This window comes from Agelaius phoeniceus, chromosome 11, assembly GCF_051311805.1.
Source record: "Agelaius phoeniceus isolate bAgePho1 chromosome 11, bAgePho1.hap1, whole genome shotgun sequence".
Lineage (NCBI taxonomy): Eukaryota > Metazoa > Chordata > Aves > Passeriformes > Icteridae > Agelaius > Agelaius phoeniceus.
The window spans coordinates 15006955-15031590 of NC_135275.1; the positions used below are offsets into that span (position 1 = coordinate 15006955).

Below are 24636 nucleotides of genomic sequence, written 5' to 3' on the forward strand. Positions count from 1 at the left end.
TGGTTTGGTGTGTTAATCAATGTGTCAGTAATGGCTGCAAAGAGAACTCATTCAATCCTCAAATGAAGAGAAATCTGAGCTTTCTAACACTGGCACATTTTGTAGTGGATAAGCTTTTTCACAGAGTAATTATTTCATTTTCCAGAAAGATTACTGATTACATCACATTGGAAAAAAACTAAGAGAGGGGTCCTTTATCTTCCCCATGTTTCTGCAATTCTTGTACAAACTTATACTTGTTACCAGGAAAAATGACAAATTTGCCATCTGATCAAAATGTTAACAAGGTAAGTGTCAGTGAGATGGATCACTGACTGTCACTGCAAGCCAGAACATGAGGATACATTGATATTTCTCAATATATTCACTGCTTCCCCAATGTTCGCTAACAACATTTCTACTGTGAGTGTAATAAATCACACAGAAATAACAAGCTGCACAGGATCTCTAGGATATGATAGATTTGTCGTAATAGCAGCATTTGCAAGGTAGAAAACAATTGGTAATGATCTATAGAAAGACCTAATCAACTGTCATTTGCTATAATGTGGCAGACGAAGCAAAGATATGAAATCCATAACACTTCTTTAGCCACTGCCCTCCCCATACACATACACATGTGTCAATTGGGGAATAGTAAAAAGAATTAATGAGCTTTGGGGTCACAGAAGTAGAAAAGAAAGTTAATAGCATGCCCTGGATGCAATCATTAAATTATACACTGCTGAACAAGGCAAGGGATAATCACAGAAGCTGCACAGTCCTGTGACAGCAGTAAAGGCTTTTAGCAAGGCTGTGCCTCCTCCTTTGCTTTATTTCTTTTACATCTATTTCATTATTTTAAAAAATACTTTATGCCAAAGTGGGGCTGGATAAGCAAAGGAAAAGCACCCTCTAAGTTCACAGAGGACTGAAGTCTGTATGTGCCAAGGCTCCTGCAGCACAGGAGACCAAAATCAAATGTCTGTTTTGCACTGGGCTGTGCCAGGTCCCAAAGTGGCTGCAGAGGCTTTAGTGCTCCTTTGCCAGCTCCCATGGGGGAGGGAACAGCCACCTTCCAGAACACACCAGAACACCCCATCTTCCAGAACACACACACAAGATGTGCACCTTCAGTTTTCTGAAACATGAAAGTCTAACAGAACTGCCTTCCTGGGAGCTTAAGTGCTGCCTAGGGTTAAAGCCTAAAGTCATGAATTTTAGATACTGAAATATCCTCTCTGCATCACATCCTCCATTGCCACCTGCCTACAATAACTTTCAGGTGAAGAACTAACACTCACCTAGAAACCCAGAAGCTTCCAGAAGGTTACACAAACTGCTCTGTGAAGACTTTTCTTGCTAGCCACACCAGAAAAGGCTCTCTGGAAAACAAGGCAGTATAGAGCATGCAAGGGGAATCCTGGGTCTAAAATGTCAAAAGTAAAATTGTGAAACTCACTCAATTTTTATGAGGTTCAAATCAATATTTTGCCTTTTTTTTTTTTGGTCTTGTTTTGTTGTGATGGTTTTTTGTGTATTTTATTCCCCAGAAAGATTGGTAGAAGAATAATGGCTGCTTTGTGCTACTTTGCTTACAAACCACATTTTGCTAAGTGAATGCATTTCTGAGAACACAGGAATTGCTGTGCTGCCTCAGCACAGCAGTGCTCTGCCCCAGCATCCTGCCTGGCAGCTGCTGCAGGAGAATGTGCAGAAAACCTCCTAGTGGGCAATTATGGGAAAACCTGTTCAGATCCAAAATTTTTTTCCAGCCCCTCTATCAGTCAATAAAATTGGCACATCTTGAAACGTGGAGGTTTTTATCTTTGCAAGCATTTGTTTCAAGTCTTTCCCAATGTTTGGAACTTAGTATTTTTCCACATCAGAGAGCTTGCTAAAATCTACATTTTCAAAAGTCCCTATCTTCCAGCCTGGCACCAAGCAAAGCTGGACAGATTTTGGGAAGGACTCAGCTCCTTGGTGAAATGGAACTGCTGAGTTCTTTTGCAAATCTGTCCTTAAAGGGTCACAACAGGAGCTGCTCTGTTTAGAGCAGTTTGAAAATCTTTCCTCAGTGGGAGGTGCTAAGCCTTCAGAAAGCTGGTGCTCAACACTTTTGATAATACGGGCCCCAAGTTAAGTATCAGGGGCCAAATTAAGTGATTTAGAGGCAGAAATACCCTACTGACTGCAGTGGAAATTTCCACTTGCCAATGAATGGCTCAATAGGATTCTGGAATAACAGAGCCATGAAAAATGGATAATACAACAAACAAACATCAAAGGGTGAGACTTTCCTTTTCAATCATGTCTGCCTGTGCTCTGCATAAAAGGACGGAAATATTCTGACATGAAAAAGGAGAAGGAATGGTTAACTGCACAGCCATGCACTTCCTTCTGAGATGAACACACAGAATTTCTTAGGAGCAGTGATTCCTTAATATTCATATGACATAGTTGGTAACAAGCATACCTGTCTTACATGATACATAAGACACCAGTGGTACATGAACTGATCTCCTGGACTAATTTCTTCTTCCTATCATAGAATTATAGAATGGTTTGGGTTGGAAAGGACCTTAAAAATCATCTAGTCCAATTCCTCTGTCATGGGCAGGAGCACCTTCCACTAGATGAGTTTGTTCCAAGCCTCATGCAATATGGCTCTCAACAATTCCAGGGATGGAGGCATGCACCAAAGAGAAAACAACAGCCTTCCAGTTCTTTTCCACTCTGGGAGTGAAGCTTTGCCAACCAAGTTTTTTTGCTTAGGAACAAATGACTTCCTTCTCTGTCCCTTAGATATTTTCATTCAGCCACTTCCATGCTTTCATCCATGATTTTGATCAAAAGTGAAGTTTGCACGCAACTATTTTATGAGTGCTTGTGGCATTTTTGACAAAGAATTTCAGGGAAACTTACTGGTATCTTAAATTAACTTGGCCACCACTGGGCTTGAATCTCAGGCCATTTCCCCACATTCCCATGGCAATTTTGGTTGTCCTTACTAGCAGGATTAAGACTTCTGTCCTTCAGTTCTGATGGAATACCCCATTAACAAAGGTTTCCTGCATGTTTAGAGGAGAAGGCTTGAGCATGAAGCTCAGGAGGGCAATTATGTTGTGGGCTGGATGGAAGTATACCATGTTTCCTTCATGGCTTCAGGTCTCTTCCAAGGCCCTGGACAGAATATTGGTATTTACAGCTCCCTCTAACACGCCTGCAGGGGTACAGGATTTTTGGGGCCATAGGAACAGCGTGTTCAGAGAAGCTGAAGACATCATGTTAGTAGGACAGCAGGAAGGTATCAGAGTAGCTCATCAAGGAAGAAAACTGGGCACCAGACTGATTATCAGAACAAGGTTATTTAGCAAGTGTTAATACCAGCCTTCTGTTGCAGAAATTATTTGTCTTGGTGAAGCCATGAGGTAACAAAGAAGAGATTGAGACATGAAAGACACTGAACACTCCTTCCCCCAAAGGGAGAGAGCAAGGCAGAGGATGAACATTTTCATTTCACCAGAGGAAATCTGACTATCAAGATGTAATCTGTTAATAAATACTGTTCCATGTAATTAAAAGAAAAAAAAAAAACAACAAAAAAAAAGTGCCACAAAATAACTTGTGGACCAGCAGGAAACAAGAAACTCTCCATGGAGAGTGGCAATTCAGAGAACACCCACCATGTGGCCCACCTTCCCTATTCCCCCTCTAGAAACAGAGCCATTTTACACATGGTGATTAAGGCACTAAAGCAAAAAGTAACAACATGATTCACATGTAGAAAACAAGGTTATTAGAAGTAGGGATCATTTCAGCATATTGTTCTCCCTAATAAGCATAGCAATGAGTAATTGAGTTTCAGGCAATCTCCAAGGTGGTGCTTTGTAGAGAGAACGGAACTTGGCATGATGTCTACTTTTCCTTTAATTACATTGCCCTAATGAGTAACTTTCTTTACTCTCAGCAAATTTATTTCTTGAGAAGAAGCAACAGTAATAAACACGTTAAAAGGATCACCAGGTAGCACCTGAGAAGAAACATCAGCAGCTCAAAATGACAAGAGGTTGCTAAAAGTGGTGGAAAAACACCAGATTGTTCTCAGCTTCATTATGCTTATCACTCTTTAAAGCAACGTAAAGGATGTCAGTGGAGCACATTACCTAACCTGGGAAGTGTCCCTGCTCTGCTGTTATTTCCCTTTTGCACATGTTCCTGAGAACAACCCAGAAACACGAAGTGCTGATCCATCAATCCACAACTCCTCTGCTCACGCAGCAGCAGAGGGCAATTCTGCCTCATGCCCTTGTGCGAGATGAAAAGAGAAAATCACATGCCAATAACATCCTGCTGAGTGTCAATATTGCCACTGCAACCTGATACAGAGGATAAAGGACTAGCTTTTCCAAAGTCTTTAAGGCATTCAGACATCTGACTCTTGTTGAAAGTCAGTGGCTGTTTTGCTTATCCTTTATTAGAAAACCACCTGAGAATTCACTTATGGCAAAGGACTCCCTGAATCTGCCTTTATGGAGACAAAAAGCTGGGACATTTCATACATATGTTCATTCTTCTCATTTTTTCCCTAAGCATTTCCCTCCTGGTGTCCCAGGAGACACCATACCAGTGAAGATAGACCCCCTTTTCTACAGCTGGGTGAACATGTCACCTCTTGTTAAAATACCTGAGGTGTTCCCCTTCAGAGAGCAGCAATTGCTGCTGCTCACAGGCCTTGGCTGAATGAAGCCAGTGCACTACCAGGTCACAATCTGAATTTTTAAATGTCAGTAGTATTATTCTTCAGGGGGGAAAAAAATAAAAAAAACAAACCCAAGAATGGAAGCAAAGTTCTTGAGAGTCATTCCAGTTTTCAATGTTGGTGGACACTGGGGAGCACATCTTGGAATATCTACCAGCTGTCTTAGAATCATACTTTCATACAGGGAAGCAAGGACTTCATATGTTGTATTACTCCATGTAGCTGTAGATGGGTGATCAGTCCACCTTTTGCTTGTTCAGGGATTCATGGATGTATCTGCACTCAGCTGTTTTGCCCTGACTCCAGAACTTCACAAGGTCTCTTCACCTCTCTGCATCAAACCTGCAAGTACTGTTACTTAATGTACTCACAGAGGCAGGAGGAAATTTCATTTATATACATTAAAAAATATACTTGGAGGTCTTCAAAAACAGGCTCTTCAGATGTAAAAGTGTGAAATGAAATTATCTTCAAATAGAAAATCTGAAAGTGCCAATGGCAGCAGACACTGAAGACCTTAAGTGTTTATGCAGCTTTATGTATTGTTATTTCTTCAGAGCCTGCCATGGAAATGGCAAGTGTAAGGGAAGAAAGTATGTTAGCACTTACAGTCTACTCATAAATGCATTAAATGCAACTATTTTACTGAGAAAAAAGCCAGGAAGAGAGCAGAGGCCCATCTCCTAGGGAGCTAATCTCAATTACTGCTCCAAATCAAGCCTCAGCTGAAGAGAACCCTGCATAGAGCCCGTGCTGTACATGGCCTGGCAGTTGTGTGCATTTGCCCCTTCAGAGACATTCATGTAATGAATGAGAATAGATTTTTCCTTCCAAAAAAAGAAAAAGGTCATCGTTCAAAGAAAAGAGAAATTCTAAAACAGGCCTTCCATTAAAACTCTATTTATTGCAAGACCTTCCCACTTCCACAGAGATTACAACCCCTAGAAGCAAGATACCAGTCCACTGAAGTAATTTATGTAGCAAAAGAGAGACACAAATGTTTAGCTGGATTTGCTTGTATGTTTACCACAAACCTATGATCAATTAAAGGCAGGAGGGGATTCTTTGGCAACCTCATACACCATGCTCCAGCTCTTGGGCCAAAGTGGGACAAAGGCTGCCTTACTTCCCTGCTTCCCTGTTTTTTGGAATACCTGTGCTTGGATAGCTATAACTGGGTTGTAACTCAGCCAAGTGGGATTTTGAAGCTTTCTTTTCCTTGGAGCAGTAAATGCCACTGCTTGATGTGGGCACCAGTTGTCACTTTCTCCAATTTGCAGGACACAAAAGCTGAAATGGGAAAAATGCTGCACTGTGCTACTTGAAACCATTCCAGGGGCTCCCTGCAGCACGGGGAGGCACAGGCAGCCAGAAGAAGTTGTAAGCTGACTTTGCGAGCTGCAACTCTTTAGTTGTCAGAAAGATAAAAGTTTCCTGCACATGCAAAATAGCAGCATTTGCTGTTTTTGAAAACAGATCATACATTTCTGGTAATTAATTGAATTTTGGAGATGTTTCTCTTCTGGCCCCCAAGGAAATGCTGTTAGCTCCTCACTTCTGAGCATCCTGTGTGTTTTAAAACACACACTTAATTCCATAGAGAATATTCCATCGGGGCTATCAGTATGTTAAAACTCTCTGAGGAGACATCACCCAGTGTGCAGTCACAGCTCTTTGCTCCCCCAGCCCCCACAGGTCCCTGTGGTTCGAAGCTGGGCATTTGGTCACCGTGGCACTGCTGGTCCCCACCTGCCCCTATGGCACCACAGACACACTGAGCAGGGCTACAAACACTGTCTAATAAATCTGAGGGCTGGAAAACAGTAGGAGAGAGGGGAGCAGATTCTCACATCATCAGGAGGGAAATAGGCTTTTAAAAAGCTAGTTGTGTCTGTGCACAACAATGAAGCTTTATGTCTATATAAACTGACAAGTCAGATTGTCCTCCTGGGCCCAATTCTCAACATCAGTGCCATTTGAGGCGATGGCTGCCTCCTGCCTCTGCAGCCAAATGGCTCTGTCTGCCAGCAAGGGCAGGCAGGATGATTAAAATAAGCATTAACAGAATGGTTGGTGATTAGCTTCTCCCTCTCTCTTTTTTTTTTCCTCTCTTTGCTTTCTCTTTTTTTTTTTTTTTTTTTTTCCAACATATAGTTTGGGCCCACCAAAGATTGCTAAAGCCTGTTCTTCATTAGCAGTGTACTTAACAAGTGTGAATTTAAAGTATTCATTTTCTTAAGGCCAAGGATTAAAGCAATTAAGGAAAACTGCTGCAAACTAGCACCAAAGTCAATCCTTAACACGGAAAAGAAACAATGGTGCTTAATGTATTTAAATAAAACCAAATTGTGCACAATTATGCTAACACTCTGTTAAACTAAATTCTCACTCTGCTGCAATGTATTATTAAAATTTCCTTTCTCAAACTGAAATAACACTTTCTTTGCCTCCAGTATTGCAACAGATCTCTGGTTACTTTGCATTGCTTTCCTGGCAAAACCACTGCAACAAAAGATTAAATCCATTCTCATTCTATCCTCATTTTACCATCAGCTTCTCTTCTCTTCTGGCTTAATCCCTTGCCAGGTCTGCACTGGATTTTGGTGTGATTTGGTTTGTGCTTACCAACTACCTCCTCCAATATCCTGAACCTTAAAGAGAACAGGGGAGCATTTCATTTGAAGTTTAAGGCAGCATTTTAATTTGGCAAAGAAAAATCTCTCTTTAGAAAATGGCAGCTCCCTGATAGGTTTGTTTGCTTTCCATATCATCAATTCCAAAAAGATGAGTACCTAGGATACCAATGGGGATGTTCTCCCCACCAGAATGAGTTCAACCTACACTGCCTCCAAGGATAAGCAGAGATCTGAAGACAGTTTTACCTCAGGGCTGGGAATACACAGGAAGCATCTGAGCAAGTCTAAGCACTGACAGCATGATCGGACCTCAGAGACCATGTTCACTTTAATCTTCTTATCAGCAAGTTGTCCTTGGTCGGAGGTTTTTTGTCACAAAGTCACTTGCCAATGAAGCACCATCAAGGACGCAGCAGAGCAAATACTCCATGAGCTAAACACAACAAACATCCTACACAAGGAGCCGAGAGATCCTTTGCAATGGTCACAAAAATTTGCATCTACTATATTATAGATGAAATGTAAGTGGATCCTGGCAGCCAATGTCTTTTAACCTGGAAGGACAAGGATTGTAAAAGCCCTGAGGCAGGAAAGGGTAAGAAGCATCAAGAGCAGTGATGGAATGCAGAGAGACAGCCAGAGTAGAGGGCAATGAGGCTGATCCATGGTAGGTAAAATGCCAAATGCACGTTGCCTTCCAGACAAAGCCTAGGTGTAAAGGGCACGTGTGTGATCATGAGGGATGGCTGCCTTCATGGGAAACCTTCTACCACTTCTAATTCCTTTCTACAGCTGAGTTCTTTCCATTTCTCTAGATCCTATAGAAGATCTTCCATAGGATCTAGAGAAAAGAATGAAATGGCACTTAATCAGATCAGATTATGATATCCTGCTATCTTAAAGTAAGTGCAGCAACACGGACAGCATAGAGGAAGGTCTCAGAGATTTCAGGTGTCAAATTAAGAAATACCTGACAGGGCTGGAAAGGGCAGAAAATGCCACAAACAGTGGGGGTTTCACCAAGGGAGATAAATGTGACCATAGGATGTCTTCCAGTATTGATACTGGGCCTTACTGACAAATTTGTCAGTTTTGCCTCATGTAGGTTGAGGACATGGAATAGGCTTGCAGGGCATGCCAGCATTACCCAGGGGATTTCCAATCCTAATCAGACAAAATATTATGGTCCAGAAAATAAATTATCCTGTTTAAAACAAAAGGAAATTCATTTGATGGAAAAAAACATTGTTTCAGGTTAGCTAAAAATGATTTTTTTGTCCATCCATCTACTAGATCAAAACCACAATTATTGGCACAGTTCTAGGTTCTATTGCAATACTCCCAGCTGGAAATATTCACACACAGTTCATGTGCCCTGCCCTGCTGGAATCACTAAAATATCACAAGACTCAGGAATCAACTGGGAAGGGCTCATGCTCCTTGGCTAGGAGAACCTCCTCTGATGCTTGCAGTCAGAAAAAGCAGCATTGGCAAGACCAGGGTAAAATCTGAAGCCTACTGGGGAGAATTTATTTGCTGCTGCATCAGGAGATTAGGAAATAAACTTGTACCTGGGAAACCAGAGCTTTAAAAAACACCCCATAAAACTACTGAGATTCTGTGCTGCTTCTGTCCTTTTCTAGGGTTTAACCAAGCAGGGTGCAGAGAGAGCAGGGTCTGGCCCCAAGGGAGTTCAGACACAGCAGACTGATCTCCCAGCAGGCTACAATATGTTCCCATAAGGTACAATATCATTCTGAGGCCAAGGAACAGCCTATTAGCTCTGCATGCCATTAATTTTCATGAATAGTTCAATCTGATGCTACCAGGAGCTGTTGGGCATCTTTCCATTTTGTCTCACAGACCTGGATGAGGGCTTATTTATCTTTTTACTTCATTCCTTACCTTTAAGCCCTTTAAGCAGCTCAGTGCAGCTGTGCAGGTTTCCAGCCCTGTGCCAGGCTCAGTGCCCAGCAGCAGGCAGGATGCTGTCTGCAGCTCGGAGTGATGGCATGTCACAGTCAAAGCCATTCAGGGAGAATTAAACTTCAGGCTTGTTTGACTAAACTTCTGAATTCACCACAGTTCCCCTGTTTTGCCAGCCTGAAGAAACAGCCCAGCAGGTTCTTGACTCATATGCCAAAATGCCTCCTTCATCCTTCCTGGAACTGGAAATGATTACTAATAGGTATTCGTGCTGAAATGATTTAGCATAACATGCTGAATGAGATCACTGAGTCAAAGTATCTTTTCCTAAGTGAGTCTCTCACTGCTTGCCTGAATGCCAGAGGGGAAGGAGGATAGCATGAAGCAAATTCTTTTGCTGGCTTTTTACAAAATTTCATAAATTACTGAAGAACTCGCAGTAGGAAGTTTCACTCAGGTTCATTAGAAGAGATCCATGATGCAGGTCTGGCAGGCAGAGGAGGATGGAGACACAGGGGTTTGGGTTAACCTCTCTCTCTCACACTTTTCCCCTTTTTCAGTGCTCTCTAGTCTTTCAGTGCTCTCCCAGTTCTGGATGGGAATTGCAGGCAGGCAGTGAAACAAGGAGGGCACAAGAGCAAGGCTGGTGAGGAGCTGGGCACTCTTTGCCCTGTGTGCACAGCCCTGGATGTGCATTGCTGTGGCAGCTGCATCTGTTACAGGAGGCTGCAGGCACCAAGGGAAACACAGAATTTGGGGAGGAACAGGGGTGTGCACCACAAAACTCACCTCAGCAGGGATGCTCAGGATTTCACTGAGAGGCCAGGCTGCCCTTACCCATCTGAGTCTGTCAGCCTCAAAATTAATTTATTGAGGTCAGCACTCATAACAGGAGTGCAGAGTTTTGATTGAGTCTTCCTTTCTGAGAGAGCCCCATCGTCTCTGGCCCAGTACAGCTATTACCTGCCAGCCTAAAGGATGATGAATGTTATTTATATTGCAGTAATGGCTAACCACTCAGTGGAGACCAGGGACAGGCTGTGCTATGGACTTTTCAAACACCCACTGAATGAGGGCTGCCCACAGATGCCTGGAAGTGCCAAGGCTTTTCAGGATAATGTTCTTGAATGTCTTGGACACGATGACCTCCAACAACTGCAGTACTTGTGCTGACTGCAACAACACTGGGGGCTGCTCTACAGTAAAGATGTTCTTTCATACCAAATTCTTATCAGTCACTGTGACATGCCCTTATAATAGCAAAGAACTCATCTACTTCAAAGCAAGCAACTACTTCATAAGAGGCTTTTAAGTTCCTTGATTAATAAATGTGAAATATAATCTCTTTCAAACCAAACAGAAAATACAGAGGTATGAAGAGTTATTCTAAGAGCAGGTTTTCCTAATATTTAGCTGCTATTGTTCTGCTGTCCAAGAAATAAAGAATCAATTAATAAGAACTACTCAAGATGAAGATGAGAAAAGTAATCTAGCAATAGCAAAAGATGAAGAGCCTGATCCTATAAAAAATCCTGTAAGACCAATTTAACTTTGGCATGTGCACACTTGCAGGATTAGGCTTCAAATAATTGTAGAGAAATGTAAGAACTGATAAACTATAGCTTTAGCTTTCCACTACAGTGAGCCCAGAGAGTGGATAACTAACACTTCCCCGGAAATACCCTTCCAAGAAATAGCCCTGCAAAGATGTAGAGGAAATACATCTAAAATATTAAATGCAGATGGTTTTTTACTATTAGTGATTCTCTTTGTATCTTGGAAAAATCACACAGTGACTTCTTTCATATGCACTGAAGTAAAAAAACCTAAAATGTTGTGACACATTCTACCAAGGAGTGCCTTAGAGAAGGTGCTGTGAAATAAGTGTCAGACCCTGTTTTATTCCTTCTACAATTAATTTTCCACTACCACAGATCTAAAAATATATCCAGAAATCAGCAGACAGTTGTGTCCATCAGATACCTGATTAAAATACAAGTGCTAAGAAACACCCTTCCCTTAATTATACTCTTTACACTAAAAAATTGCATTAGACAGGGCTGTGTCAGAGCTTCAGAGCCAAAAGCCAGAAGATCTCAGAGCCCAGTAAACAGCCTAAGCAGGGAACAACCTGATGTGCTTTCTTCTGCCTTTTCCATCAGGTGAGTGGTCACTCCAAAACTGAATGGGAGAAATTAAGCACACAGTCAGAGACTGCAAGCACTTTCTGGCTGTCTCAGTTCTAGAAGGCTCCTAGGAGTGATGGCTCAGCATCTGGGCATTCCTTTCACTGTCAGACACTAAGAGCAGCGGGATTTATCAGCAATCTGCTGAGCATATACAGATGACAACTGCAGAGCTTGGAGAGCTCAAAGGCACTTACAGATAGAAAAGGGTTTGCAAAAGACATGTTGAGCCAGAGCTGAGACCTAGAGCCTGTGAAAATTGCTCCCAATTGCTGTTAAACCTTTAGCTGTGGTAGCTAACCCAGGCACTGCAATATGCACAATTTATCTTCAGTGTGCTTTACAATTGCTGAGTGTTTGATCAGCCTCCATGTCACATTTTACAAGGAAAAGGCCAATGGGATGATTTTAGAAGGTGGTCTTTGCTGCCTAAACTAGAGCTCCATCACTCAAATACATGGAAATGAAGTGTTTATGAAGGGGTTTTGGATTTTTAAAGTACAAATTCCATGAAAAATAGATTTAAAGCTCTCTCCAGCACCCACATCTCACTTAATGGTACTTTATCCCTTGTCGAATTCCAGCCTGTTGCCCCACCATGATCTACATATCTTCCTAAATCTTTTAAAGTATCTTCTTGTCAAAAGGATATGACTTACTGACATCAAACAGAGATGCATTATATAAAAATGTTTTTGCTGTACTGACATAAGCTCCAAATTATTTCCAAAGTCAGCTGTATTTTCAATAATTTGTCCCTTTTTCATTTTTCAAAATACTTTATTCACCTGTGATAGCAAATTTCTTAAGTCTCTCCATCCTCAATCCAGACAGTGATAGAACTCGGTACCAAACTTTTTATAGCAGCAAATGTGTTTTTGTTTCCCTGTCATCCTAAAAAAAAATAAATCTTTCTTCAGCTACAGTCTGTACAAAAGTGTGTTAGCTCTGTAGTGTTCAAGAATAGCTAGTTAGACTCTGAGGCTATACATTCTTCTGCTAAAAGATGCATTATCACATCTATGTCTAAATATTTATGGTTCCTGTTTGCTAAAAGCAACACCTACAATTGCTGTAATTGGAAATGACAAAATAAAAAAGAAATTCTTCCCCAATTTGCCACCCTTTTGCATTTAACAACACTAAATATATAGTCTAGTTTATCAGAGTTTTGCCTGTTTCTGTTTAGCTATAACAAGGGAGAAGTAATTGTGTTAAAAAAGAAGCAAATGAAATTGTAAATATGACAGAAATGGAAAGAGATTTGATGGGTTGATGCAGCATCTGAAACCCCTTAACACATGTGAAAAGGAAAAGATCACAGAACCATACAATCATTTAGGGGGAAAACACCTGCAAGCTCACTGGATCCACCCATCAAGCCAGCACTGCCAAGCCCATCGGTAATGCAGGGCCCTGAGAGCCCCGTCTTCACATCCTTTAAATAACTCCAGGGATGGTGACTCCACCACTTCCCTGAACAGCCTCTTCCAGTGCCTGACAACCCTTTAACCCTGCTAACTTTTGTCTCATTCAACTGCTTTTAACCACCATGCCAGCAAAGATTGCCATCATTTACTTCCATTGGATCTCCTTGCTCAGCAGTCTCATTAGGCTTTTACCCTTACTAGTGGAGTTTTCAGGCACTACACTTCATATAACCTGTCACTAATATGCTTTCTTCTTCATTTTTGCATATTTAAGTAATTGAAAAACTTTAAAACACTCCACCATTTTTTTTTTTTTGTGAGTGGGGACTTGTCATCATGTAGATATCACAAAGAAAAAAATACCAAAGCGGAAAATGTCACGATGTCTCTTTCAAGCAGATGGTATTGCAGTAGCACTGAACAAGTTTATATTAATTACTTTCAGGAAGAGAAGGAGATGTCATGTTTCAGAAAGAGGATCCTACCAAACCCACGAAGAACAAGCCATAAATTTAACAATAGTGAGATTTTTTCATAGAATCATTATGACAGCTGTCAAACTGGGGAAAACTTTTTGTTAATGCCAGTACAATTGTTCACTTAAACAAAAGCCAGTGATTCAGTCACACTGGAACAGCTCATGAACCGAGCTCTGCTGCACAGTCTGCACACATGCAGATATTCCATCTATATGCAGAGTTGCTCTTTAGTTTCCACCTTTGGGGCTACAATGTGATTTGTCCAGGGCTGAGCAGAGCCCTACAAAAATCAGGCCAGAAGGCAGTTTGTGATTGAGCTGTAACAAGCTGCCTGTGTTTTCTCTGGCTGGAAGGGGGAGGTTTGGCACCCCAGGTGAGCAGCTGGTGTAGGACACCCTCCCTGCATGCCAGGCTGACCATGTGGTCACCCTTTTTCCCTGTGCCCTCAAAATAAGAGACCACAATTATTTGTAGAGATGCACCCTGTGTGCAGTGACAGACTGAAGTCCCAAAGGTGTCAACTGTATCCTCCCACAGAGAGGGAGCTCACAAAGAAATCCCAGTATAGATTTTGGTGCTGTCACAGGATCTTTGCAAGCAATAAAAACACAGAGATCCCATCCCTACATCCATGGGAGGGGCTGGACCACTAAAGCAGTTTACTAACAGCAAAACCAACTCTGAAGAAGAGATGGAGTGTAAATCTTACCTCCTCGTAGACATCATCATTCCTGCTGAAGTCTCCAGCCCTCCTTGGCAGCACATGGACATGAACATGCTGAAAACGTGAAACAAAATAATGGCGATTATCAAGTTCATGACTTTCTTTTCTGAACTGTCAGCATTATTCTCAACACACACAAGTAACTGTGCACAGGCTCCCACAGCATTATATTCAGAGGAAAATACATTAACCTGTTCCATAACTGTATCTCAACTCTTTGGAGAATATAAAAGATGAAAAACATGAGAGAGCAGCCCTGGTGTATTATATGAGCTTCAGAGTGAAATGCCTGGAAGTTTAGGGGCTCTGTGGAATTATTCATAGTTGTCAGTCAGAGACATATTTAGCCACAGCTTTGAAATAACAATGTCCCTTGGAGCTGAGTGTTGTGGCTTTGGAACAGAGGGAAATAGGAAGGTGCTGGAGATGGGATGTGGGGGAGAGCTCGTGTGGGCAGCCTGGGCTCAAGGCTCCCTTCTGGGGACAGAACAGCTGCCATGCCATGGACAGCACGTGGGCAGAAGGGCTGGCAGAAGAGGACAATGCCTCTCACAAGGTTAAAAAGACTTTAATGCTTCCTTTCCCCCCTGCAGGCTGCAGCCCAAACACAACAAACTGAAACCTGTGGGGCACAAGCCTCATGCTGGGGACACACCTGCAGGGACAGAGTGCCAGGTGGCCCAAAACCTGTGAGGCACAAGGATTATAAGCCCAGTTTGGCAGAGCCTGAACTGTGTCCCTCTCCTGGCACAGGGCAATTGCCCACGGGGTAGCAGAGCTGAGCACTGAGCTGCACAGGCAGCTTTGGGTTACCCAGTTTGGGAAGGAGGTGAATGGTGATGTGTTTTCGTCAAAAATGCTGATGAGATCTGAGGAATACAAACAAAATTATGGGCAAGAACACAAATATATGACTTGGCAGCACCTTAGTGTTGTGTCATTACTATTACCTTTTATTTTTTTTTCTCCCACTGTTCATACCATAAAGGAAGGTCCTCAAGACCCAAACTCTACTGGGAAAAATACTTTTCTGCAGTAAGTTCAGCTACTAACAACATTGCAATGCATTCTTTTTTCTTTTTTCCTTTGTCTTTCACTCTTTAGTAAAGAAAAACAATAACTGAGAATAATTCTTCAGGGAAAAAACCCAACACCTCAGTGAGGAGAGGCAGCAAATAATCTGAGTGATAGATCACATTTATGCACCTTCAGATCTTTTTAGATGGTGCCTAAATCCTTTTAAAAAATGACTGAAAATCAGAAACAGCACCAAATGGTTTGCAAAGAATTTAGATAGCTTGCAACTGATTCAATTTGATGAGGTAGAAATCAGCTGAAACGCCTGCACCTCATGGAAACATTCTCAAAACATGGCTTAAGTCTATAATGAAATATGAAATCAAAAAAGGTTTTCTTAGGCTATTTGTAAGAAAATTCAAACACACCTATATTGTGTTAGCTTCTATCCATAATAACATTTGCTCAGTGAATAAAATGAAAACACAAGGATGTTTCAGTTAATGAAATATTCCAAATACCACACTATTTTTTTCCTCAGCTTTACCCTAGAGAAACCGAATATGTGATTTCTTATTCTTATCATTATCCACAGCTTTCAGTGTATTCAGACTAGAGATGAGGGTGAATCTTGAGGGTCAGAAACTGTGTTTTTGAGTAATATATCAGTGATAGTGTTCTGATAGTGTATTATACTAATATATCATAAAAGCAAAAGTGCTCCTGTGATGTATTAGTGCAATGTATCATCTGAACATCACTGCTCACATGATGTATTGCTCAAAATCACAAAGCAACTTTAAAGACAGTCTTCAGTAGCCCTAGGCCTGAAATTTCGCTTTTGGACAGACCTTCAAGAAAAATAAAAGTGTAGATTAAAGTTTGCAGGGATACTGTAAAATTTCACTACTGTCTCACACCTGTTGTTCTCATTAGATTTTAAATTTATTCATAAGAATAGAGCCAGTTCATCTGCAGTCAGTTTCCTTCTCTTCTGCTACAAGGAATGATAGTTTTGCTACAAGTATCAATTTACAGGAATTTCTCTTGATGATACATATAAAACCTAACATCAGCTATCAACAACCATATTCCCCAGAAGTTTGGCCACCTTTAAGCATAATTTTTATCTCTGGTGCAGACTGCTCCAGGACACACAGAGGAGAAGATCTGTGTATACCCGTGACAGAGGATTTGGAATATCAGAAAACACGCAGGGATGAGTCCAAAGCTCAGAGCAGAGATGCTGCACTGCAGATGCACAGAGCAGCACAGCAGGTAATGAACGAGCCTAATGTGATCTTCTACCCAAAATGGGCTCTGATGATCAGTGTGGAAAAAAAAAAGAATAAAAAGTGTTTATGACAGCATATGGGCCACTTGGCATTGGTGGGATGTTCTCAGGGGTTAGTCACCTTTACTACAGGCATTATGTTCTCACACACTGCCAGCCTGCACAGCAGAATCCATCAACTGTATCACAAAACAAATGAACATTCCCAAGGTTTGAAATAACAACAATCAATTTAAAAGAGAGTAATTTTTTCCAGTCATCCATTTTTGGTTTGTTTTTTTTTGGGGGGGTTTGTTTGTTTGTTTTTTTAAATTCAGTGTATGGCAAAGAAATAAATATCTGGATTCTCCCCACTGTTTGTATAACAGAAACAAACAGGATCAGCAGCAGTGTCTCACATATTTCCCTTCTATTCAGTTTTACCAAGAAATACGAGCAGCACAGAGCTGTGGCTACCATGCAGTCAGAAACCCTGAACAGGGAGATTTCACACCTTCTCCAATCTGCCTTTCAGCTTCTGCCCTTCTCAACTCAGAGTGGCTGATACTTTGATTCATTAGGAGATCTTTAATTGATCATTTTTGCTCCTTAGTACTATTTGTTACTGCTAAACCCTCAATCCACCAAGGCACTTAAGCACCAGCTCCATTTCCAACCTGTGAATTGGTTCAGTGGGAATATTCACATCCCAAATGTTTTGTTTATGTCTCAGTGTTTTGCATCCACTGCTAGCTACGGAGAGGTCTCCCTAAATGGCAGTAGCAAAAATAACTTCAAGGTGCCCACAAATTAAAGTTGTTTCCTTTAATTTGTTTTTCCAAGCAAAACAAAAACCTGCACATCCAAAAAAAACCCATTTGCAATTGACTGAAATATGTCAGATGCAAACAAAACAAATTTTGTTTTGGCAAACCTTCCATCAAAACACTGCTTGAACAGAAAACATCTAAACATTGACCAAAATTGTCAAAATAAAGCATTTTATTTTTTTTCCCCAGTTATTGTGGGGAGCCTCATGCCTGGTGGGTGGCAGACAGCCCCATCACATTCCAGCAGCCTGTAATCAGTCACTGTTGATGGTATTTCATTTTTTTTCCTAAAAAATTGCTTTTCCCTCATTTTGCAGGATTTTGATTAATAAGCAAGGAAAGCAACACACAACAGCCAAGACATTTACATTAATGGACCAATCAATATCACCCACATCAGGGCAGAAAAATGCAGGCACACACTTGCATTGCTTAGGTCCATCCCCTGCTCCTCAGGCACTGATGGAGGAAGCAGGACACTTCCACAGTGTGTGTGACAACAGTGCCAATGTGAGGATGCAGTAGAAATACCCAGGTGGGGTCACTGTGTGAGTTAAAGATGCCTGAACCCTGCCAGCTGCTTCTGAAACTGGGGGCAAGATTTCCAGTCAGGGATATTTAAAACAGCAGTAGCTGGAAGGAGGTTGCGGGAGCTGGATTTTATAGGACCTTCAAAATTAAAATTATTAGACTGACATTTTTCTAGGGTAGGGACTGCAGCTCTCCCTGCTTTGCAATGTAAATAAAATCTCAGATTGAGAAGCTTCTAATGGTGAGAGCTATCAGGTGATGCAAAATCACTTGTAAGAGAAGTTTCTTCAAGACCTTTATACCCAGGATGACAGGAGCAATAGAAAATTTACTGCAAAGAACAGATCTGTAGCACCATGAGGAACTAATGAGCCAGAGCCAGGGTGTGATGCCTCTGGCCTCCCAGCGCAGCAAGAGGATGCTCTGATGAGCTCCATGCATTCCAGGACTGTGGGAGCACTGGGCTGCTCATGGGCACTCTGGCACTCTCATCCCACCACTGCCAAAGTCTGGCTGCATCACAGGCATTTGTGGGATTACACCACTAAAGCTGCTCTCCAGTGAACCAGGGCTGCAAAATGCTCAGAAAGTCTCAGCCAAAAGACCTGGAGCTTGTGTTGTTGGAGAAGCAAGCATTCAGGTCAGGTGAGTTTTACTTCAGCACTCAAGGCCATGCAGAAAGCAATGTAACTGGTTACAGCTGGTTTTACACACTGAGTTATGGTCAAATAACCAACGTGTCGCCACTGCACTGGATTTAAAGTGAAAATAGCAGACAAAAATAGACAGTGAAAGAGATTTCCCAGGTAGACTAGAACAGTGAAGAGCAGATGACCCTGCCACACACCACTAGGGAGGACGTGGGCGTTGCCTGCAATAATTCATGGACATTATGTTGTGTTCACTCAGCTGCTGTGCTGGTTAGCAGAGCAACAGAGCTCAGCTTCCAGTTGAAAGGAAGATAACAGTCTGCACATGAGCTGCTCAGCACCCAGGGTCTATTAGCAATGCATGTTCTTACAGCATGAACACATAAAAGCTGGCAAAGAGTCATGCAACCCCTGAGGATGGGGGGCTGCCAAAATGTTGGCAGAGGAAGGGCTGCTCCCCACACATCTGCAAAAGCAGAGCATGGCTGACCTGTGCCTTCATGCAGCAAAACCAGATGCTTTCAGCAGCTTCATCCTTTCCCTTGTTACTTTTAATTTTTTCTACATCAAAGCTTGGCAGCTGTGGGTTTCCACAGTCTCAGGGTGCAGCAGGACAGGAAAAGCTGTGATCTGCTGTGGCTGTGGCCAGGCAGGAGGAAGGGCTGGAGGGGAAGCAGCAGCTCCAGGCAGCAAGACCAGCTGGCCAGGAGACTCTGACCAGCCAGTAACTGGGAAAAGGGATGGTGCTCTCAGGTAAGACCTCACTTGCTGCAAAGTGCCCTGTCCATTACAGAGACAGGGGCTTCCTGTGGGAGGCTGTGATAATGCTTCTTCTAAACTACCAGATTAACTGTAGAAATTCCAAACTAATAACCATTCTCCAAGTGAGACTGTTAGTGGGTGATAAAGAAAATCAGCCATAATACAGAGATAGCCACATGAAAAATAGGGCAATTTTGTCCTCTCTGTAAACTGGGCTTCCATGGAGCCCTTGTTTGCTATTCTTGATTAACTGCTCAATTGTCCCTGTTACAAAGTTATTCCATGGAAAGCTCTGCCTGTATATCCACAGCTCATTAGCAGGAAGCTCTCCCTCTGCTGCCCCTGAAAAGCCAGCATGTCACCAGCCACAGGCACACCTGCTAACACTGCTCTTTCTAGGCACTGGAAGCCCACTTCCAGGGCCCTTGACCTGCAAGTCCTGGCAGAGACATCTCCGTGGGAAAACAATCTCTATTCAGTGAGTATTTATGAGTTCTTGACGATTTTCCAAGTCCTGAATTGGTTTAAGATGGAGAAACAAATTTTAAAAAAATTTTAAAAGTCCCACCCAACATTAGGAAAAGAGTTTTGGACAACTAAACCACTCAATTTTAACAGCCTTTAAAATTATTGCCTGCATTAGTAGTGTTTTTTTTCCCTCATTTAAAGAGTTCTAAATTAGTCAAAGACAGACCACTTTAAAGGAGCTAATTTTTATAAAATAATAAAATATGACAGGAAACTGCTTGAAACCTTTCCTTTCCTACAAAACTGCCCCATTTCTAGGAATCAGTGCTTTCTTTTCCAACTTTACTAAAGCCTTGAGCACGAGGCTGCACAGATGCAGGCCGTGGGCTTCTCCTCCCCAGCTGGCAGCTCTGCAGTGCTGGGGGTGAGGATTGCTCCAAATCCAGGGGGGCTGCATGGCTTGACACACCCCTGTAGCACCCCTGGCTCTGGTTTATTTAAACACAAACCTGAGGTTTGCTTTTCTGCTGTTGTGAGGACCATAAGGCCGTGGTACAGATGGAAAGGAGTGGCACAGACTGCCAGGCTGGAGAGCAGGATGTGCAGAGGAGCAGATTGATGCTTGCAAGGGAAGGACAGGGAAATCCATGCCTATCTCAAAGGCCAGGGCAGCAGCAGAGGAAACAGCAGAGACAGATGTGAGGATGGACTGGAAGAGCCACTGGAAAAAAGGGAGGGTTGAAGCTGTTGATAGAATGAAGGCAGTGGTCAAAATTTTGTGACTCAAAAATGGTGCTCAGAAAGAGACTGCAAAGAAGGAAAACAAGAAAGTGGAACAAGTCTTGGGAGAGAAGGTCACACAGGCTGTCCATGTGCTACCAAGCTGGAGTGTGAGGGTCCTTTGTGTAAATCTGTATCACACTGTGCAGTACAGGCATCCTTAGGAGGAAAAATAAAGCTCTGCAATGATCCCTACCAATGCTTACACCATGGATTTGCCTCTGGAAGAGTAATTATCCAGATACTTGCTCAGCATAGAAAACAGGTACTTTGGAAAGCAACAAAATTAAGAGAATTTACAAATGTCTCAGAAGCCAAACCAAGTGGGGGACTTGCAGCAGAGTACATCTTTAAACATGTAGGTTCAGAAATGTGCAGATTCAGCATTCTCAATAAATAATGCATATGTCAACTGCTATGAAGTTTAAAGAAATGAGCTGTGGGTGAGCTAGAAAAGGGATGTAGACCTCATGAAAACAAGCACAGAAAGATTTTTTTTAAAACACTTGATATCTGGAGTTAGAACTTCCATGGCTGAAGGCAGCTTTAGCACTTGCAAAAGAAGTGCCAACCCTCTCCTTCAGCCCCAAACCCGAGAAAACTTGCACAATAATGAGGGTAATAAGCCTGCTGGTTGGGAGTGGTAATCCAAATGTATATCTCTTTGAACATCTCTTTAAGAGATCCTCTGAAAGGCAGCAAATGGATAAACCAATTGGAAATAAAGATTGATTAAATCTTTGAACTTGTATTTCCTGACCTCTAAGCTGCTCTGCAATTCAGAAATGAGGGTCCATGCATGGTGGTGGGAAGGTCAGGCCAAGGACCATCCCCTGCCTTTACTCACTGTCCATCCCCTCTACAGCACTCACCTCGGCAGACCTGCAGGAGCAGCAACCCTTACTCTGCAAAAACAGCCCCAAACCCTGACAGTCCCCAGTCCCATACAGATGGGAATGACAAGTGAAGGTGCCTCTGAAGTTACTTTGGAAGGTGGCACCTGCTCAGGTGTAGCTGGAGAGCACCTGCCTTGAGGCCCCGTGCCTTCCATCAGGGTCACTTTGCCCAGGTATTTTTGTGCAAATTTGGTGTTGCTGTGATGAAAACAAAAGCACAACTGCATTTCCTCCACCTCTGATCTTTACTTAAGTCTTGATAAATGCATATTGTTTGAATACTTGTGATATGTATAATTAGGGTTCTTTAATTTATGTTTCAATAAAATGTTCTATAATAAACATTTACTGCTCTGTGAATAAACATTTAAATGAAGCTCCTAATGGGGGTTACACATTTTGAAGCAGTTCATGGCTTTGCTGAAGTCTCTGCCTATATTTAATGAGAGTCATTTCCATAATCTGTGCATTATTGCTTAAGCCTCCCTTTAGGAATATTTTACAAAGTAAAATTGTGTGAAATATTATCAGCTAAAAGAGAAAATGCTAAGAGGATTATCAAATTGTCCTGTTAAAGGGACAGCACAAACTTTCATTTCCCCCCTGAGATGCCAACACTGTAATTATATAAAATGTGCTTACTAATCATCACACCGGTGTGTTTTTACTGGGTTTTTCCCTCAGAGACCCAGGCTAAATTAAAAGGATAGGAGACCCCTGAAAGGGCTGATATGAAGGGCAACATAAAGCTAATTTACTTTCTGATATTAATAAGAGGAAGGACCAAATCCCCCAGGCAAATCTCGTAGATGTAAAAGAACATCCGGCTCGGTCAGGGCGGGCTGAGCTCTGCACAAAGCTGAGCACAGCTGCTCCCACCACGGGGCCCTGCAGCCCCACAATTAACACCCAGGGTCTCATCCCCATTTTGCTGAAACTTCCACCCATTTTCTCTCTGACTCCAGTAATAGCAGGACTCAGTCTCCCACGTGAGATATAAAGCACACTAGGTCAAGGGAAAGATTGTTGTTGGAATACAGAGGGTTTTCAATTCTCTGGAGTCTCTGCAAGAATACAAACACCTGTAAGGTACTTCTTCCATATGTCTGAGTACATTTGAGGAGAGCATAAAACTGAAATATATCTTCTCTGCTCTAGCAGGGAATAAGAGCATTATAGCAGCAATGGCCCACTCCCCCTTTAATGCAGGGACTGGGGGAGAGGAAGAGAAAATAAATCAGGAATGGATGTGACAGGGGGAAGACAAGCCTTACATACCAGCCATTCTGAGAGGGAAATCATTATCTCTAATTTTTGTGGCTATTTTGTGGTCCTTTTAGACAACTGCTGCAATCTCTTCTAGGATGATGACAAAGTTCCTGCAGAATGAAAATACTGTCTCTGTCTCCTCTTTCATTTTTAAGGATGTGTATTGGGTTTGTATGGCCAGGTTTTGGTAGCAGGGGGCCACAGGGGTGGCTTCTGTGAGGAGCTGCCAGAAGCTTCCCCCATGTCCAGTGGAGCCCATTCCTGCAGCTCCAGGATGGATCCACCACTGGCCAAGGCTGAGCCCATCAACAACAGGGGTGGGGCCTCTGGGAAAACAGATTTGAGGAGGGGAAAAAAGCCCTGTGCAAAAGCAACTATAGCCAGAGAGAGGAGTGAGAGAAAAAGCCCTGCAGAATCCAAGGTCAGAGCAGGAGGGGCAGGAGCTGCTCCAGAAACAGCAGCAGCAGCTGCTGCAGCCCCTGGTGCAAAACATGGAGAGGGAGCTGTGCCCCTGCAGCCCATGGAGGATCACAGGGGGACAGGGGATGCCCAAAGAAGGATGAGATCTCATGGGAAGCCCATGGTGGTGCAGGTTTTCTGGTCTCCTGTGGGAGAGAATCCTACACTGGAGCGGGGGAGCAGCATGAAGAGTCCTGCCCCTGTGGGGGAAAGGAGCAGCAGAGACAAGTAGGATGAATTTACCACAGCCCCCATTCCCCATCCTCCTGTGCCACTGGAAGGGAAAATCAGGAGTGCAGTTGAGCCCAAGAAGAAGGGAGGGGTAGAGGGAAGGTGGGTTTAAGATTTGGTTTTGTTTTTCATTACCCTACTCTGATTTGATTGGTAATAAATTAAATTAATTTCCCCAAGTCAGGTCTGTTTGCTGATGACAGTAAATAGTGACTGATCTCTCCCCATCCTTATCTCTACCTACAAGCCTTTTGATATATTTTCTCCCCCCTGTCCAGTTGAGGAAGGGGATTGACAGAGTGACTTTGGTGGGTACCTGGTATCCAGCCAGGGCCAGCCCACCACAAGATGGAAGAGAGGTGCTGCTGCACTGAGAAGGAAATGGGTTCTGATGATGGCAATGTGACCAAGTTCATAAGTTTCTGTGGAGGATGAAATGCATTCAAGCCATGCTGCCTCTCATCACAGAATCCATCAGTGCTAAAGGAGATTTCCAAGGCTCTGTGTCAGTACTACATACCCTTAAGAATACATTTCCCAGGAACTAGCAAATATCTCAGTGCATACCTGTGGCATTCACTTGACTGTATTTAGTTCTTTATAATATTAAAATAATATATAGCAGCTATGGGTTCCAAAACATGGGCTATTTCCCTGTTTTATTGCCAAATGTGCACATTCATCACTAAGGTTTAGCTGCTTCAGTTAAACCTTTTAAATGTAAATTATTTTCTGTTATAAAAAGCTGATTGTGGGAGTTTTAGTATTTCAAAGATGGTAATTTATGTGACTGGAACAAAATAAAACATTCAACAGAAACAGAATTTTACTTGATCAGAAACACTTTTATGTTTCAGTATAGTTTTCTTTTCATATTTTTCTCCTGCAGCAGTGGCCTCTGTCTTTCAATTAGCTAGAAACATAAGATCTTACATAAAACCATAATTTAATGCTATTTGCATATGACTAATTCCACAACTTCTTTGCCTCTCATTTAAAGTATTTTTAAGGTGTCATGGACCAATGCCTGAAATCCCTTTTGCAATCACCCAGGTGTTCACCCCTCAACAGTCCACAGAAGCCTCTGGGGCCACGGGGAATGGACCAGTCTCCAAAAACCCCTCAGCATTAAGTCTCCTCCCTCGTCACCTCAAACCATTTCAATGACAGTTGAAAATGAAGAAAGCAGATTTTCAGCCTGTATCTTATGACTGCAGGACAATCCCACTTTTCTTTGACTTACTTCCCCCACTCAGTGTTGAATTTGGGATACAAAAAAGCCTCCTTGAAAATCATCAGACTTCATAGGGCACCTACAACATCACCCAAAGGGGACTGAAATCCCTGG

The 24636-nt window shown here is 42.4% G+C and overlaps 1 protein-coding gene across 5 annotated transcripts in view; it reads right to left on the reverse strand.

The window, feature by feature from the left end:
- Positions 1-24636, reverse strand: part of FHIT (fragile histidine triad diadenosine triphosphatase) — a 521930-nt gene that overhangs the window by 67850 nt on the left and 429444 nt on the right. For all 5 annotated transcript variants that reach the window (XM_054640235.2, XM_077184623.1, XM_077184622.1 and 2 more), the window contains one exon: positions 14108-14176. In XM_054640235.2, the coding sequence (XP_054496210.2) occupies positions 14108-14176 (69 nt within the window). The remainder of the gene's footprint in view (positions 1-14107; positions 14177-24636) is intronic.